The 14,995-nt window shown below is 36.0% G+C and overlaps 2 protein-coding genes across 2 annotated transcripts; both read left to right on the forward strand.

Annotated features, from left to right (window-relative positions):
- Positions 1-7,585: 7,585 nt before the first annotated feature.
- Positions 7,586-8,815, forward strand: LOC134260117 (uncharacterized). The gene has a single exon (XM_062742700.1). It carries the CDS (start codon positions 7,586-7,588, stop codon positions 8,813-8,815), a length of 1,230 nt encoding a protein of 409 aa, XP_062598684.1.
- Positions 8,816-13,933: 5,118 nt separating this feature from the next.
- LOC134260118 (uncharacterized) lies at positions 13,934-14,978 on the forward strand (the record flags this gene model as incomplete). Its single annotated transcript, XM_062742701.1, has 1 exon — positions 13,934-14,978. A coding segment is annotated over exon 1 (1,045 nt), but the record flags the coding sequence as incomplete, so codon positions are not given.
- Between the last annotated feature and the right edge of the window lie 17 nt (positions 14,979-14,995).

The following is a 14,995-nucleotide window of genomic DNA, read 5'->3' on the forward strand; positions in this document are numbered from 1 at the left end:
CCTTACAGGTTTTGTTTCCTATTGAGAGGGCCTGAAATGTTTCTGACAATAAGAAGCCAGACCAAACAATTGACCTAAAACTGTTTTGGACTACATCTTAATCCTCTGAAGCTGTCCACTATGTAATGATTTATTTGTGACAATAAACACTTACAATTTGAAGTGATTGGAACTTTAGTTCACTCTAAAGGTACTTCGTGCTGAAAAAAACTTCTTTATCACTATATAATACTTGAACATTATTGATTTTTACTTTTATGCCTATCAAAAATTAGGCATTGATATTCAATAGTCTCACTCCCCCATAGCACCTGATCCTGCCTCTGATATTTCAGAGGTCCGTGTTTGCTCTGATCCTATTTCGTATTGTTTTATGGACTTTGAGATTGAATAGTGTTCGTTATCTCCATATCCCTCTTCTGATTCTTCAGAAATATGCATCTATATTGGTATCTGTATGTGTAGAATAATTTATTGTACTGCTGTGGCATGCTTAGTAAAACACGTGTAAAGCAAATTTCAAATTTGCTGTTTAACGAGTGCTAGTACAAGAAAAGTTCATTGACCTGAATGTTGAGGTACATGTTTTATAAATCTTTAAGATTACAGTATATATGTTATCAATAAATTTCTTGTGCCAAGATTGATAAATAAATTCTGACATTTTATTTTAAACTGACATGCTAAAAACTAAAAGCTTGCAAATAAATATTCTTAAGGATACAACAAAGGCTTTTTTCAAGATTTTTGTCAATTTTGAGATTTTTGGCTAAGAAAACAATGCTTATCACTGCTCTATATGCATGAAGAATTCCTGCTGATTATTAAGGATAAATAACACAAACAAACTTTTTTCAGAAATCAGCATTATTTCTCATAGATTTACATTTTAATTGACAACCTGAATAATGTTTACCAAGTAGAGTTGGAGAATTTTGTAAGATTTTGTCATAAAGATAAAAAAAATGTGCAAAATTTTGTATGGAATTATATAGAAGGCAAAATAAAATCTCAAATCTAAGCACCAAGGAAAACCTACGATTTCTTTATATTTCAGGGATTTATTATTTATATCAATACAAATCAAAATCAGTCAAAAAATATATATCAACCCGCGCATCCATTTTTTGTTTGTGGTAAGTACCCTTAAATGGTTTTCTAATTATTTAACAATAATCAAACATAAACACTGACACATTTGAATGTGCCGTTATTGAAGCCTCTGATTTGGTCTGTAACTGCCTGCTTCTGAAAGGAGTAATAAATCACTGTGACCACTTGGGGAATTCTTCACTAGCACGCAGAGGTTATCTGTAATTAAACTGCAGGGACTCTAGATTTAGGGAAGGAGATCTAACAGGTCACTAATGACCATGAAATAGGAGGTGGAGCTTAGCTCTTGCCATTTTGCCGGGAAATCTTTCTGATTCAGAATTTAACTTATTTTCCTTCATTAAAGGCACCTAAATAAAAAATAGAACCTCTCATTCCTGTGAATATGCATAGGAAATATGGATAAGTGACAGGTATCCAAGGCTGAATCTCCAAGGTGTCATATATTTCTAGCTTTGGCAGACTTTGTTGTGTAATGGGTTTTTGCCCTCTACTGTAAAGTAAGATCAGACAGTTGGTGGTATTATTTCAAAGGATTCAGCTCCCTTATTTATTCTCTGAAAACTGGCCAGAATGTGTCTCAAATGTGTGTTCACAAAACCGTTTCTCAGATTTTTGATATCTTGTTCTGTTCTCGAATTATTGGGGAGAATGAAGAATTGGGCTAATAAATTGGTAAAATTGAAATACAAATGGATGTAACTTTTGAATAGGAAAATTTATCAAAAATCTGAGATACGGTTTTAAAGTTCAATCTTTCCTCTACATTGAAGCAAAATTTTGACTTTGAGAGGTGGAATACAAAAAAGTTGATTTGTAAAATATAAATGCACTAATATTTACATTAAATTATGAATAATTTTTAATAAGATAAAATTGAAATTTTTAATTAAGATCATTGAATAGTAAATTTAACAAGCTTTCAAATGATATATACTTTTAATATGTTGTCTTTGTTAATGAAAGAACTACAATCAAATTAAATTTTGCTCTTTGGAAACCTTTGGTGTATCCTTAACATGTATTTGCATTATTTGCATTTTGTTTTAACACATAATGGGCCCTATAAAGACGAACCATTTAAAAAGATAGGGGCTAGTTTTTTATCCCATATTGCACATTTAAAAATGCAAAGCCAAGGGGATATTTCATTATCATGGAGTCATGTTGATCAAGTCTTGTATAGTCGGGTTTAAATGAATAAGTTGGGGATACATGTAACCCATAATGCTGAGATCCACGCGTCGGCCGCAGGAGATCGTAACACACGCGCTGACCTAGTTGGAAGATTCTATCGAGTTTTGACCATCATTTACGTAATAGTCAAGAAGACTAAACATGAAAACATACAGTGCACAGAACCCCCACCTCCAAGTCGATGTTTGACTGACTCTCTATGATTTCTGTGCAGATTGTTTTCTTTCTCAAAGGACGGTAGATCGCTCCTTGTTTACATCTCGATCTATATTTGGAATCGCATCATCATCATCAAACTAACCAGTCCGATGATCCTCGGGTGGCCTCGCACTTTTTGTATGGAGCGTAAAGGAGTCAGCCGAGGATTGCTGATTGATAAATTGTAGGCCTTTCAACTGCCGCTAGGGGTCGGTGTAATGAACGATAACTCACTGCTGAAACTTGTTTAGAGCAGGCTCGGGGTATCTAACTGTTTATACGCAAGGCAGTTTTTAGCATTTCTCAGGTGTTTCTTTGCTTTCAGCAGAATCAAGTGGTTTTAAAATTTAGCACCAATGCTAAACTTATTTACTTTATAGTTGCGGACACCGGTTTACTGCAATTAGTTAAAATCTTTAATTAAAATAAAAAGTGAAATCTACCCTCCTTCTTAGTTCTAACCTATTTAAATTTTTTATACTCGGTCGTTCCCCTTCGTGCTTAGTAACACAAATAAGATGATCAATTGTTGCATTTACTTGTAACCCAGATAGCAAGACTACATCGGGCCAACGTTGGTTAATGGTTGGTAGGTTGGTATAGTGTTGGTGTTGGGCTGTTAATGTTGGTCCAACATTGGCCCAACAAATGATATGTTGGCATGAAAGCCGGTCCGTCGGTGCTGATTATGTGATGTTGGGCCAATGTTGGCCCATTGTAGTAAATGTTAGCATGAAATGTGGCCACTATATATTGGGAATTCGATGTTGACCCACCGTAGGTCCGACCGAGTAGACGTTGGCATAAGTTAAGACCATTGCGTGTTGGGATGTATAATGTTGGCCCATCTTAGGGCCAACCAAGTAATGTTGACATGAAACATGGCCAATGTGTGTTGGGCATGTAATAATCGGTCCAATGTTGGCCCAATGTAGCTAATGTTGGCATGAAATGTAGCCACTATATGTTGGGAATTCGACGTTGGCCCAGCGTAGGTCCGACCGAGTAGTTATTGGCATAAATTAAAACCATTGCGACTGGAGATCCATAATGTTGGCCGAACGTAGCATCAACCAAGTAATGGCGACATGAAACATGGCCAATGTGTGTTTGGCATGTAATAATCTGTCCAATGTTGGCAAAATGAAGTAAATTTTAATTATAATCAGACATTGAGTGGGCTTTGAACATGTTGAACGTTGGCCCAGCGTTGGTCCAACAATATGAAAATAGGGGAAAAAACAAATAGGTACATGTAGGTGGTATGTTCATTTAACGCACATTTTTTTAAATTTTAATATTTCAGAACCACCTATTTTAAGCTTCTTTAAATAGAGACAGCTCAATATTTAATTAAAAAGTTATGTAAGGATGATTTAATCTTAATAACTCATGCATTGATTATCAATCTAAAAAACGAAATATTATTCCAAAACAACATGAACAATTATCTATGAAAATCATATGATGTACTTTTTGGTGATTCTTATATGTTATTATTATTCAGGAGCATTGCAAATATATTATGTATGTAGAAGTTTTATTCTGCACATAATAATATTTTGGATTCTATATTTAGCACATGAAACTTAAAGTGCTGAATTTTAGAGCTTTAGATAATTAGGTCAGTGTTGAAATCCACTTGCACAGCGGGTGACTGGCCGGTTTCCTAGGAAACGGGCATCCTAATTAGTTCTGTTTGGTAAACTCGGAGTGGTCACAAGTTATCACTTGCAACGTTTGAACATAGCATATAGGTGTTCTTGTCTGCTTTGAAACGCAAGAAAGAGAAAACGGATTGTTTAGCTCTTGAAATGTAAGTATAGATATTAATCGAAGTTTATGTTTTTGAAAGTATTAACTTAAATTGGGCATAATTTGTAACATTGAACATTGTTTTACAAAAGTTACACTTTCCAAAGTTTTCATATAGTTTATTAGTAATTTAGTTAATTATTACTTATCTGAGTACTAAGAGAAATCATTTTTGAATTGATTAAACTAATAATATATAATTTTGTATCGTTTATAGCAACTGGTGGAAAGAAAACCCTTTCTGTTACAAGACCATTGATGTATAGAATTTACTGGACATGCATTGAGTGATTTAAATTTTTGGAGGACATGGATTTTATAGACAAAGAAACAATAACATGAACAAGGGAAAAAAGGAGTGAATGATTCCAAAGTTGCACATAAATGTATTTGAACACTGGATCCCATTTCAGAGTGGTTGTAAATGTAGTGATATATTGGATAGACTTTGAACCACCTTCCTGTTACATGTATTCGTTTCATTATACAGGAGTGACAAAAACAACATTTATATGAAGAACTAGTTAATTATCCATGCAGGATTTAATAAATTAATTGGTATTAACTCGTTATAATGGAAATAAAAAATGTCACAGAACCGGAATTCATATTGTCTAACTGATTAAAAAATAAGTGAATCGTAAATAATTTTCCAAATACGGCCAACGTTTGTCCAACATAAATAAGATTGGACCAACATTGGGCCAACAAGAAGTTATACATTGGGCCACTGTTGGACCAATGTCAGATTACCAACCTTCAAATGTTGGCCCAACGTCGAGCCAACTTGTTGGTCGAACAGTGGGCCGATGAGCAAGATGATGTTGGGCCAACAAATAAATACGACAGAGGGCCAACGTAATTTTCACTGTTGGGCTGACATTGGCCCAACGTAAGCTTGCTATCTGGGAAATATATATATATTTACATAAGAAGCGAAAAAGCGCGAACACAAAAAACATGACATTATTTTTTTTTCTTCAAAATAATCGTCGAAGAGAGTTAAACTATTGAATATAGTCTGGTCCCTATTCATTTGACCGTGTTATTTCAGGTAGAGAGAAGGCATTTTCTTTATTGTGAACAAAACAATGTAAGGAACCCTTTTGTGTATATAACAATACCAATGCTGAGGCAGCCTATATGTCATTCCTATAAACGATAACTCATAAATCGGCACTAATTTGGTCATTTTTCAAACCTAAGTTACCTTCCTAAAACACAACATCGGAAAAGTCAAGTATAAATGATTAAACTTTTTAATGAGGTAATTAAAAGTATTGTGGTGAAATTGCATATGTAAATAAGTCCACTATGACCTTTCACCCTGACCTCATAGCCATCCACCCGTGCCGGCACGATTCCTACCTCAGTCGAGAATTACCAGTCAAACCTTTCACCACGTTTTCCTGCTTTGTTTGTTGTATTGTTGCATGTACCTGTGTTTACCTACCATGTAAACCTGGGTATTCGTCGTCACCTTTGATTGTAAGGTAGGCGACATTTATTCATAGTAAAATAATATAATTTTACTACATTGGCGTCGCCGGTAATTCGGAGCGGGGCATTTTGAATTACCATGTTTTTACTTGCAACAATTCACGTGTGAGTTTCCACTCGTGAGTAAAAACACGTGAGTGAAATATTTTGCATTTAGTCATTTTGGAATTTTAGGAAACTGTTGCTTACAGGCGTTATAATTAACGTTATTTGCAAAGTTCAAACAATTTGACTAATTTGCCATGTTATTTTTTCACTCGTGAGTCGCATTTGACCACGTGGTGATATCACGGTCCAATTATTTTTACATTTTCGTTTTTAATTAGAATTTTGTATTATATTTATCGTACAGCGTTTTTGTAAACGTTAGTGCTAACATATTGAATATTTTCATTACCATTTAGTTTGCAACTATCGTAAGGGCGTTTTTTTTTTTTATAAAACGTCAGTACGAAAAGTTTCAATTTTTCATTGTCTTGTGCAAATTACGTTTTTTTCTCGACTCATTGAATTTTGGTCACTCGTGCCACAACGATTGAACCTTATTATAAATTGTTAATCTATTTCATATTTTTGCACGAGACAAATAGCTTTTTTCTAGTGAAAATTTATTGTCACTCGTGTTGACAATTTTCGAGGAGCGCCGTTTTCTTCTCGACTCGTTATTTACTTAGGATTTAGAGTAATCATATTATTTCTTTTTTCTCTAAGTTCCCTGAAAAAACATTCGGGGGAAAGTAGAGATATATTGTGTTTTTGATATTGTATATTTTTGTTGTGTAGTTTCACAGAGCTCGGTTCACGCAAACCGGTTTACCTGTAAAAGCTAAATTTAGATCGAAGCGCACGTGCTTCTCGCTCTAACAGTAGACTAGACTGATTTTGTAGTGTAACGGCTTTACATCTTAGCTCTGTGAAATAACAGTCAATCTTATTGCAAAAGTATAATCAATTCATACACCATCATCAATTGATTATACAATTAATTATTTAGCTTATCTACAAACTCTCGTAACATCAATGCTTGTTTCTACCGTCGTCTGTCATCGGGCGTTTGTACACTAACGTCGTAAGAGTCTGTCGGTAATTAAAGCAAAATATAGTTAAGTTACAGGTTAATTAAGTTTAGTTACGATTAATAAAAGTTTAAGTAGTTTGTAGTGGACCAATATTTTATCAATCGAAGATCCCATCAACGAAATAAAGGAAACAGCGTAAATCAATCATCAAAGATAAGAGGGGGTAGAAAGAAAAGCAGATAGAAAGAAGAGAGAAACGTCAAACTAAATTTGACAGACTTGACTGCTGAATTAACTGGATTAGATACAATTATTTGTTAATTAAACTGGCTTAGATACAATTATTTATTGTGTTAAAGTAACGTTTAATTCAACAAGAAATAATAATAGAAACATCGTAAAAAGTAATTAAATATAGACAGAAGAAGATAGAGAGAAAAATAAACGCAGTCTGACAAGTAAAATTACCAGGACTATACCAAAGAATTAAACCGGCTTAAAATACAAGTATTACATTGTGTTAAAGTTACGTTTAATTCAGATAACGGATTCCACACAGATCTTGCTGTACATCAGTCATTTTTGGTGTTAATATATTTTCACCGTTCACGGGCGGTTTGTTTACCGTAAACGTGGAAACAACGTAACGTAAATAACTCGAAACATTTTCTCTGACTGAACGTTTCAGTAGTGTCAAACGGCGTGATTTATTTCCGTAACTTTGAGCTACTGAATACAACAAGATGAATCCAGCTATGTGTGCAGCACCTCCTGGATACTATGGTGGACCATACATGCCATCACTGAACCCAGGCCAATGTGGGTATCCTTATCCCTGTACACCAGTCCCTGGGAACTACCCTGTGCCATTTCCTGGATATGATGGACCATTCCCACAACCATTTCTTGGACCACCAAAGCCATATCCCAGCATACCATATGCATATGGCCCGTATCCCGGAATGTTCCCACCTGGATACATGGTACCTCAGATGACTTATCCACAGCCATGCATGTATGGAGGGCCACTAACGCCACCACCATTGACCCATTTACAAAATGAGGGAGCTGTACAAAGTCCTGTTATGTCCCCAAATGAAATTCCAGACAACAACCAGGACCAGGTACTGTCTGCACCATTTAGATCTGGAGATGCCAGCAGCTGTTCATCTGTCTTGCCTGCAGCAGTAAACCATCAGCAGCAGATGCCAACACTTACTGCAGCAGTATACCAGCAGCAGCAGCAGCAGCAGCAGATGCCAACAGTTACCTGTGAAAGTCCACCAGGTTTTCCACTAATACAGAGTGGTGATATATCACCTGCTAGTATTCAGTGGAATAACATGGTGTCACAGAATGGTTTTCTCCATGTTCCTGGGATTTCGGCAACTCCAGACATAGAGGACAAGGATGTTTCTGAAGGCAGTTCATCTGAGTTACGGCTACCGAGTAGTGAGCATTCAACTGCTGGTTGTCATATAACTCCAGATGCTGAATACACCATAAACTGCCAACAACTACCAGACCTGACTTTAGATGCACCGGACTTGACTTTCAACACACAGCTATCTAGGAGCGATGCTTTGCCTGAGCATAGCAATGACAAAGTTGTGAATGCTCAGACAACTGACTATTTACAGGAGCCCTCCTACCAAGAGCTGGTTACAAAACAAGAGGAAACAGCAACCTCTTCACTATGGGATCCACAACAGAAGAAAAATAGTGAAGCGCTGAATGCTGATTCCACACTGTCTGTACCAGCAACGGCTGTGAACGTTACCACAACCACTATTGAAAGTGACAGCACAGATGGCCAAACCAGGTCTACTTGGAATGCGGCCGACAAGAACCCCCTAACTTACTTTGGAGAGTGCCTTGTTTGTGTATTCCTATTTGTATACCTTGGGCTGGGCATTCCATCTGGGCTGCCACTTGAAAATAAGTGTTGGGTTGTGCCATGGCCAATCCTATAAACGTAGATCATTTGCTAAATAAACCTGAAATGCTTTTACCCAGTGTTTACTTACTGACTTATAATAACACTTAATAATTCTAGTAATAGTATTTAGTACCTAATAATCAGAAGATTGTAGTGTTAATAATATCAGTTTTTACTGCAATCTGACCTTATTCAGATTTAATTTATTTATTAGCAACTAATATTTACACTAGAACTGGTAGTTAATTCTTAACTGGAACGTCACAGTTGGTAGTTGACTAACTTACTTAAAGTAGTTCTTGCAGCACTATCTACTAGTCATTAGTGTTAAGTGCTTCAAGTAGACTTGTCGCCATTATAGTACTCTAATGATTTGTCTACAATAATAGTCTAAATTCACAAGTATAGCTAACTATGCACAATCTACATCAGATAAGCTATAGTACTACTACTTATGATTAAGAACAGCTAACTATTATTACTACTTCTCTCTTTTAAGAATAAAAGGGAGGGGAAATGTGTAGATTGTAGTTTGAAGGTCTTAACAGCTGTGTAGTTGTTAAGTTTTATATTATTACTAGTTGCAACAATCTTCGAGTTCAGGTGCATAACATTTAAGTATTAGCTTTAAAGTAACTTATTTGCACCCAAGTCAATGTATTTGAGAATTGCTTGACTGTTGTTTACAATTATAAGTGCATAATGTCTATTGCAACTCAAAGTCTTTATAGTTTAACATGTCAATGTTAATACAGTAAATATATATCATTAGTTATAGCTAAAGACCTATATATTTTGGTTGAAGCCATTGTAATCTGTATCAACGTAAACTACATAGCAATGCTCAAATGCACTTGTGGTGTAGATATGCACAGTATTAACTATCAAGATTATAGTACAAGTACTTAAAGCTCACTTATATTAGAAAGCATTTAGAGTACCTTTATTATATCTGTAGCATTTGAGATTTTAGTAAGAAATTATATGAATTAAGCAGTTTAAGAATAGTCATTACTATTTTGGAAAGGTTGTAATCATAGTGAATATCTTAGCATCATTATTGCTCAATCAAAGCAGATTTAATGTTGATAAATTAGTACAACTTTATTTAGTACTACTTAGGCTTTTATTAGTATTCTATATTTAAGTCAAATCTGGGTGAAGCATATTCAGGCAGCATATTAGTCAAAATTCTGCAATGATCTATCCTGTTGCATGTCCTTTACCCAGTTCCTAAGGATGCCTAGAAATATACTTCAATCAGGACTGGTGTAATCATGCAACCTATGCTTTCTGTTGGATATACCTGGCTGATATCAGTAACGGTAAATCAAGTCGGATGGCCTCATGTATATAGACAAATTGCTTTCCGTTAGATACCCGGCTGACTATTCTCAGTGACGGTATTGGGCAGGATTGCTTTATGTAAATAACCTTATGCTTTCCGAATATATACTTGGCTGACCTTTCTCAGTGACGGTATTGGGCGGATTGCATTACATAGTTTGTATATAGTTATTTGTTGTACATTTTCCGTATCGCACCCGGCTAACTAATTTTAGAAAGTGACGGTTCTGATGCGGAATATGTTTTGTAAATACGTTTAATAATTATATTTCCTGGCTTATCCTATTTTAGTCGACAATTAAGGATACATACTTTCTTCAGTTAATTTAGTTAGTTCTTAGGATAGGAAATAAGAAAATATACTTAGTTTAGGTTAGGCTTAAGTTAGTATAAGTTATATAGTACTAGTACTAGGCATTGTCATATTTTAAGGTGACGACATACATAAGAAGTTAATCGTAATATATACTAAGTTAACTATTAGGATACATTGCAACGATTTAGTTAATTTATCTGTCATCAAGTTCTAACATAGGCTGCACTCCGGCACAATGTAATTAGGTAAATCAGTTGTATTTACATGATTAAGTTATACTGGTACAACTGAACCTCACTAGACTAAAACCATTTGTCATGAAACCATTCAGTTACAGGACTCTCATGGAAGTAGGTCAGTGTTAGGTCATAGGTAGATTCCTTTTGACTATGAATTAAGTGTTAAAATATAGGAAATGTATAACAGACAACATGGAATATGTATGGCTAAATTATAATGATTTTGATCTAATGTGGTAGATACATGCTTATTACATGTATTATGATTTGCAAACCCAGCCATATTCAATCTTGCCACATACATACATGTTTATCCTGCGGAACTAAGGCGCTAGAAGTAATTCCGGCCAAGTTCATGGGGATACATGTTTTAGTTCATACGTCTTCCATGTCATATTGCATAATAATTAGATCTTTCTTGTTTACATTCCTCTGAATAAATTACAGTATTTGTCCCTTAGCTTATTAAATAAAACGGGGAGGAATGTGGTGAAATTGCATATGTAAATAAGTCCACTATGACCTTTCACCCTGACCTCATAGCCATCCACCCGTGCCGGCACGATTCCTACCTCAGTCGAGAATTACCAGTCAAACCTTTCACCACGTTTACCTGCTTTGTTTGTTGTATTGTTGCATGTACCTGTGTTTACCTACCATGTAAACCTGGGTATTCGTCGTCACCTTTGATTGTAAGGTAGGCGACATTTATTCATAGTAAAATAATATAATTTTACTACAGTATGCACAAGTTATCTTTTTTGATAATTTTATGTACCTATAAATCTATCTATACAATGTTTTAACCATGTGTGCAACTTGAAAAACTAGTTGAAAGGCCTAATAAATGGTAGCTTACATTGACACCGTTCATTGAAAACAGATATTATGTATTTGTAGGGAAAGTTTTCCGGAATTCGCAGTATCGGCCATAAAAGTCTACATTTATGTTGAAAGCTTTTTGTCAATTAACCTGTACCTGATTTATTCGACTTCAGTTCTCTAACTCTCTTATCTTATTGAATTCTTTGTATCAGGTGGATAATCTTATCTCTGCATTAACATTGTGGTATAGTTGTGTATTTAATATTGCCATGGCAGTGAACAAAATAGTATTTGCTACCTGATGTCCAACGAAATACGCATGAACGTGTTTATCTTCTTGATCCCAAGGGGACATGTAACACCTGGGGTCTAAGAAGGTGGGGAGTGTCGAGCACGCGGTTTCAGGAGAACAAAGGAGGCTGCGTAGATAAGCAGACGCACTTAGGTTTATTGAATGTACATCGATGCTTGAATAAGGAAGATTGGGAGAGTTAAACCTCTACATTTCCTAGAAGCTCACTATTAATAGACAAGTGGAATTGGACAAAACATGTCCTGCTTTAATATTTGTAGATTCATGGTCTTTTGCGGATGCTTGATGAATCTAGGTCTTATTGGTTTAAATGTATGACAGTCGCTTTACTGTGTTTGTAAAGTGCGGGACCCTGTGTCTTGTTCTATTGTGTCTGTCTGTGCGGTAGATCACTGTTTGGTTTTTGTCTGCTGTATCCTTGCCTTAGTATGATTTCTCAGCATGTTTTGAAGATAAGTTGAATATATTTAGTCTGAACCAGATCGCCACAGCACGAACGCCCATAGTTTTTCACCGGCGCCCAATGACAAATATGACAGCCTGTCAGAATTCCAGCTTCGAACTGCTTCCACAGGTCTTCGTTCAGTCGTTGACGTTCTCGGACATCTCTGGGCGGAGAGAAGGGTTTTAATTTAAGCTATTAAATAGAATAATCCCTATCACAAGTCTCAAACATTCCCCCTATACAAGAATATTATTGTACTATATTACAATTACATTCAATATCAAAATTGAAAAACACAATCCTTGCATATATTTTTTATGCACATACTTTGAGTCACTATTGCAGGTTGCATGACATGATACCCGTGTTTTATTGCTTCCTTTTTGCACAGGTTAGTCATAATATAACTGAATTTTCACCACTTAGTAAGATTCAAGCTACTGTTTTTGTCAAGGAACATAAAACATGTGGGTCAGTTTGTCCCGGTTTGGTGTAAAATGCGGAGGATGGAGTCACCACAATGACTCCAAAATGGAGGGTGAGAGAGTTCAAGGGGTGGAGCTTCTTGTGTCAATTTTAGTACATTTGCCTGTTTTATCTTTCAATCCTTTTAGAAACTGAATACAGCTGGATTGTTTGTAGAGCACTCCATCAGTGATAAAATTTGCCTGTCAGAATTAATTACTGAGTCTAGATAGTGGTATGTCGTAAAAATTTTATTGCAGGCAATTATATCATGCATTTCACATCGCAGATCACTTTCTCTACAAGTAATCATAAATAAAAGAGTGTATTGCACATTGTTGTAGAACCTGCAAAAACTTATGTATGTTTGCATAAAAAAAAGAAGAAAGGGTTAAATGACAACTGAAAATGAAATTTAGGAATAAAAAGATAACATTGCTTTGAGTTATATCAACAACAAAAGAGGAGACCGGTTTGCTTCTGTATACTAAGATATATTTTAAAGCTTTCCCAGAATTTTAGATGATCTAGCCCTTAGCAATTTAAAATTTTTGCCCTTCAGATATTTGATGCCTATACTAATAAAATCTGTGAAGACCTCATGGGTTACTACAGATAGCAGTGTGAATCAGACATTTTCAATGCACTTAGCTTTTATTATAAAACAGCATTACTACATTTAAATCAAAGCACGGGCTACATGCCCCTCATTTGATTCTCATATCTATGGGTAAAAGGCGACTAAATGGAGCAACCTGTTGGCCGTGGGTTGCGACCCGTGTTGGTGGAGGAGGGGATCCTGGTGGCTGAGGTCTGCAGGTGCTTGGTGTAACGCAACTGTATGACCAACACTCCACTTTGGCCCCATATTCATCTAGACGGGAGGTCAAGTTTGGCCCGATTTGATCAAGCGGCTGGTCACGCCGAGCTGATTTTTATTGACATGCCTTAGTATTGATGTATTTGTCTCTCTTTTCTTTATTTCCTGACTTTGCAAATTTCCAATACGCCGACGTTTCCATGTTAATATATTTATATCAAGCGGTGGCTTAGGGTCAATCAGATATATCTTATGTCTGAGTATAGTCTCTTTGTATCCTCTTGGTGTCATTCTTACTGGATATCCGTTTGACTTGACACCGCCCTTGTTGGCGCTCCATGGCGGGCGGGGAGCAAGGATTCTGAATTTTATTCATTAAACCATGGCTCTTACTAAAAAACGCTGTTACCCATCAGGTTTAGAATCCTCTCTGAATGATGAGCAGATTTCTTCAGTTTTGGAACATTGGCCCCGCTTCATCACACTTGAAGCACAGTTATCTGAAAATTATACAAAGCCTTTGACAAAAGTGTCACCTTTTGTAATACAAAAAGGTATACAGGGAATCATAGGAACACCTAAATCAGTTAAAAAGTTAAAATCTGGTGCTCTACTCCTTGAAGTGTCCAAGAAGCAGCAATCTACATCCTTGTTGGCATTGAAAACTCTTGCAGATATCCCTGTTATTGGTAAGGTCCACAGTGGACTTAACCAAAGTAAAGGTATACTGTATGATAGAGACCTGGATGACATTCCTGAACAGGAAATCCAATCTGAGTTGGAGTCCCAGGGAGTGATCTCTGTGAAACGGTTCACGAAAAAACGAAATGATAATATTGAACCGACCAATACATACCTTTTAACCTTTTGTATGCCAGTACTTCCAACTAACATCAAAGTTGGCCTATATCAAATGAAAGTTGAAATGTTTGTGCCGAACCCGCTGCGTTGTTTTAAATGTCAGCGATTTGGGCACGGACAGAATAACTGTAAAGGCGCTGAAACCTGTTTCAAGTGTGGTGAAGAGGGGCATGATGGCAAAGGCTGTCAGAAAACCCCAAATTGCAAAAATTGTAAAGGAGAGCATATGGCTTCCTCCAAGCAATGTCCTTTATGGATAAAAGAAAAGGAAATTCAGAAAGTGAAAGCAGAAAAACGAATTCCTTACCCGGAGGCTAAAAAGCTTGTTAATATATACAACAATGTTCCAAAACCAAATGTACAATCTTATGCAACAGTTTTAAAATCTACTTCAAAGAAGGATATGTCAACGCAAGTCGATGAGAAAGATATTTCTCAACAACAAACATTAGTTGCTTTGTCATCGAATGACAAAGCAAAAACATCAACACCTGCATCTGCAGGTCCTGCAGCTGCAGCTGCACCAAAACCTGCAAGTACTGCACCATTACAGCAAGCAGCTGCAGGTAACTCAAAGTCATCA

Source organism: Saccostrea cucullata, unplaced genomic scaffold, assembly GCF_032062105.1.
Source record: "Saccostrea cucullata isolate Sc308-1 unplaced genomic scaffold, CSIRO_AGI_Scuc_v1 ctg12946, whole genome shotgun sequence".
NCBI lineage: Eukaryota > Metazoa > Mollusca > Bivalvia > Ostreida > Ostreidae > Saccostrea > Saccostrea cuccullata.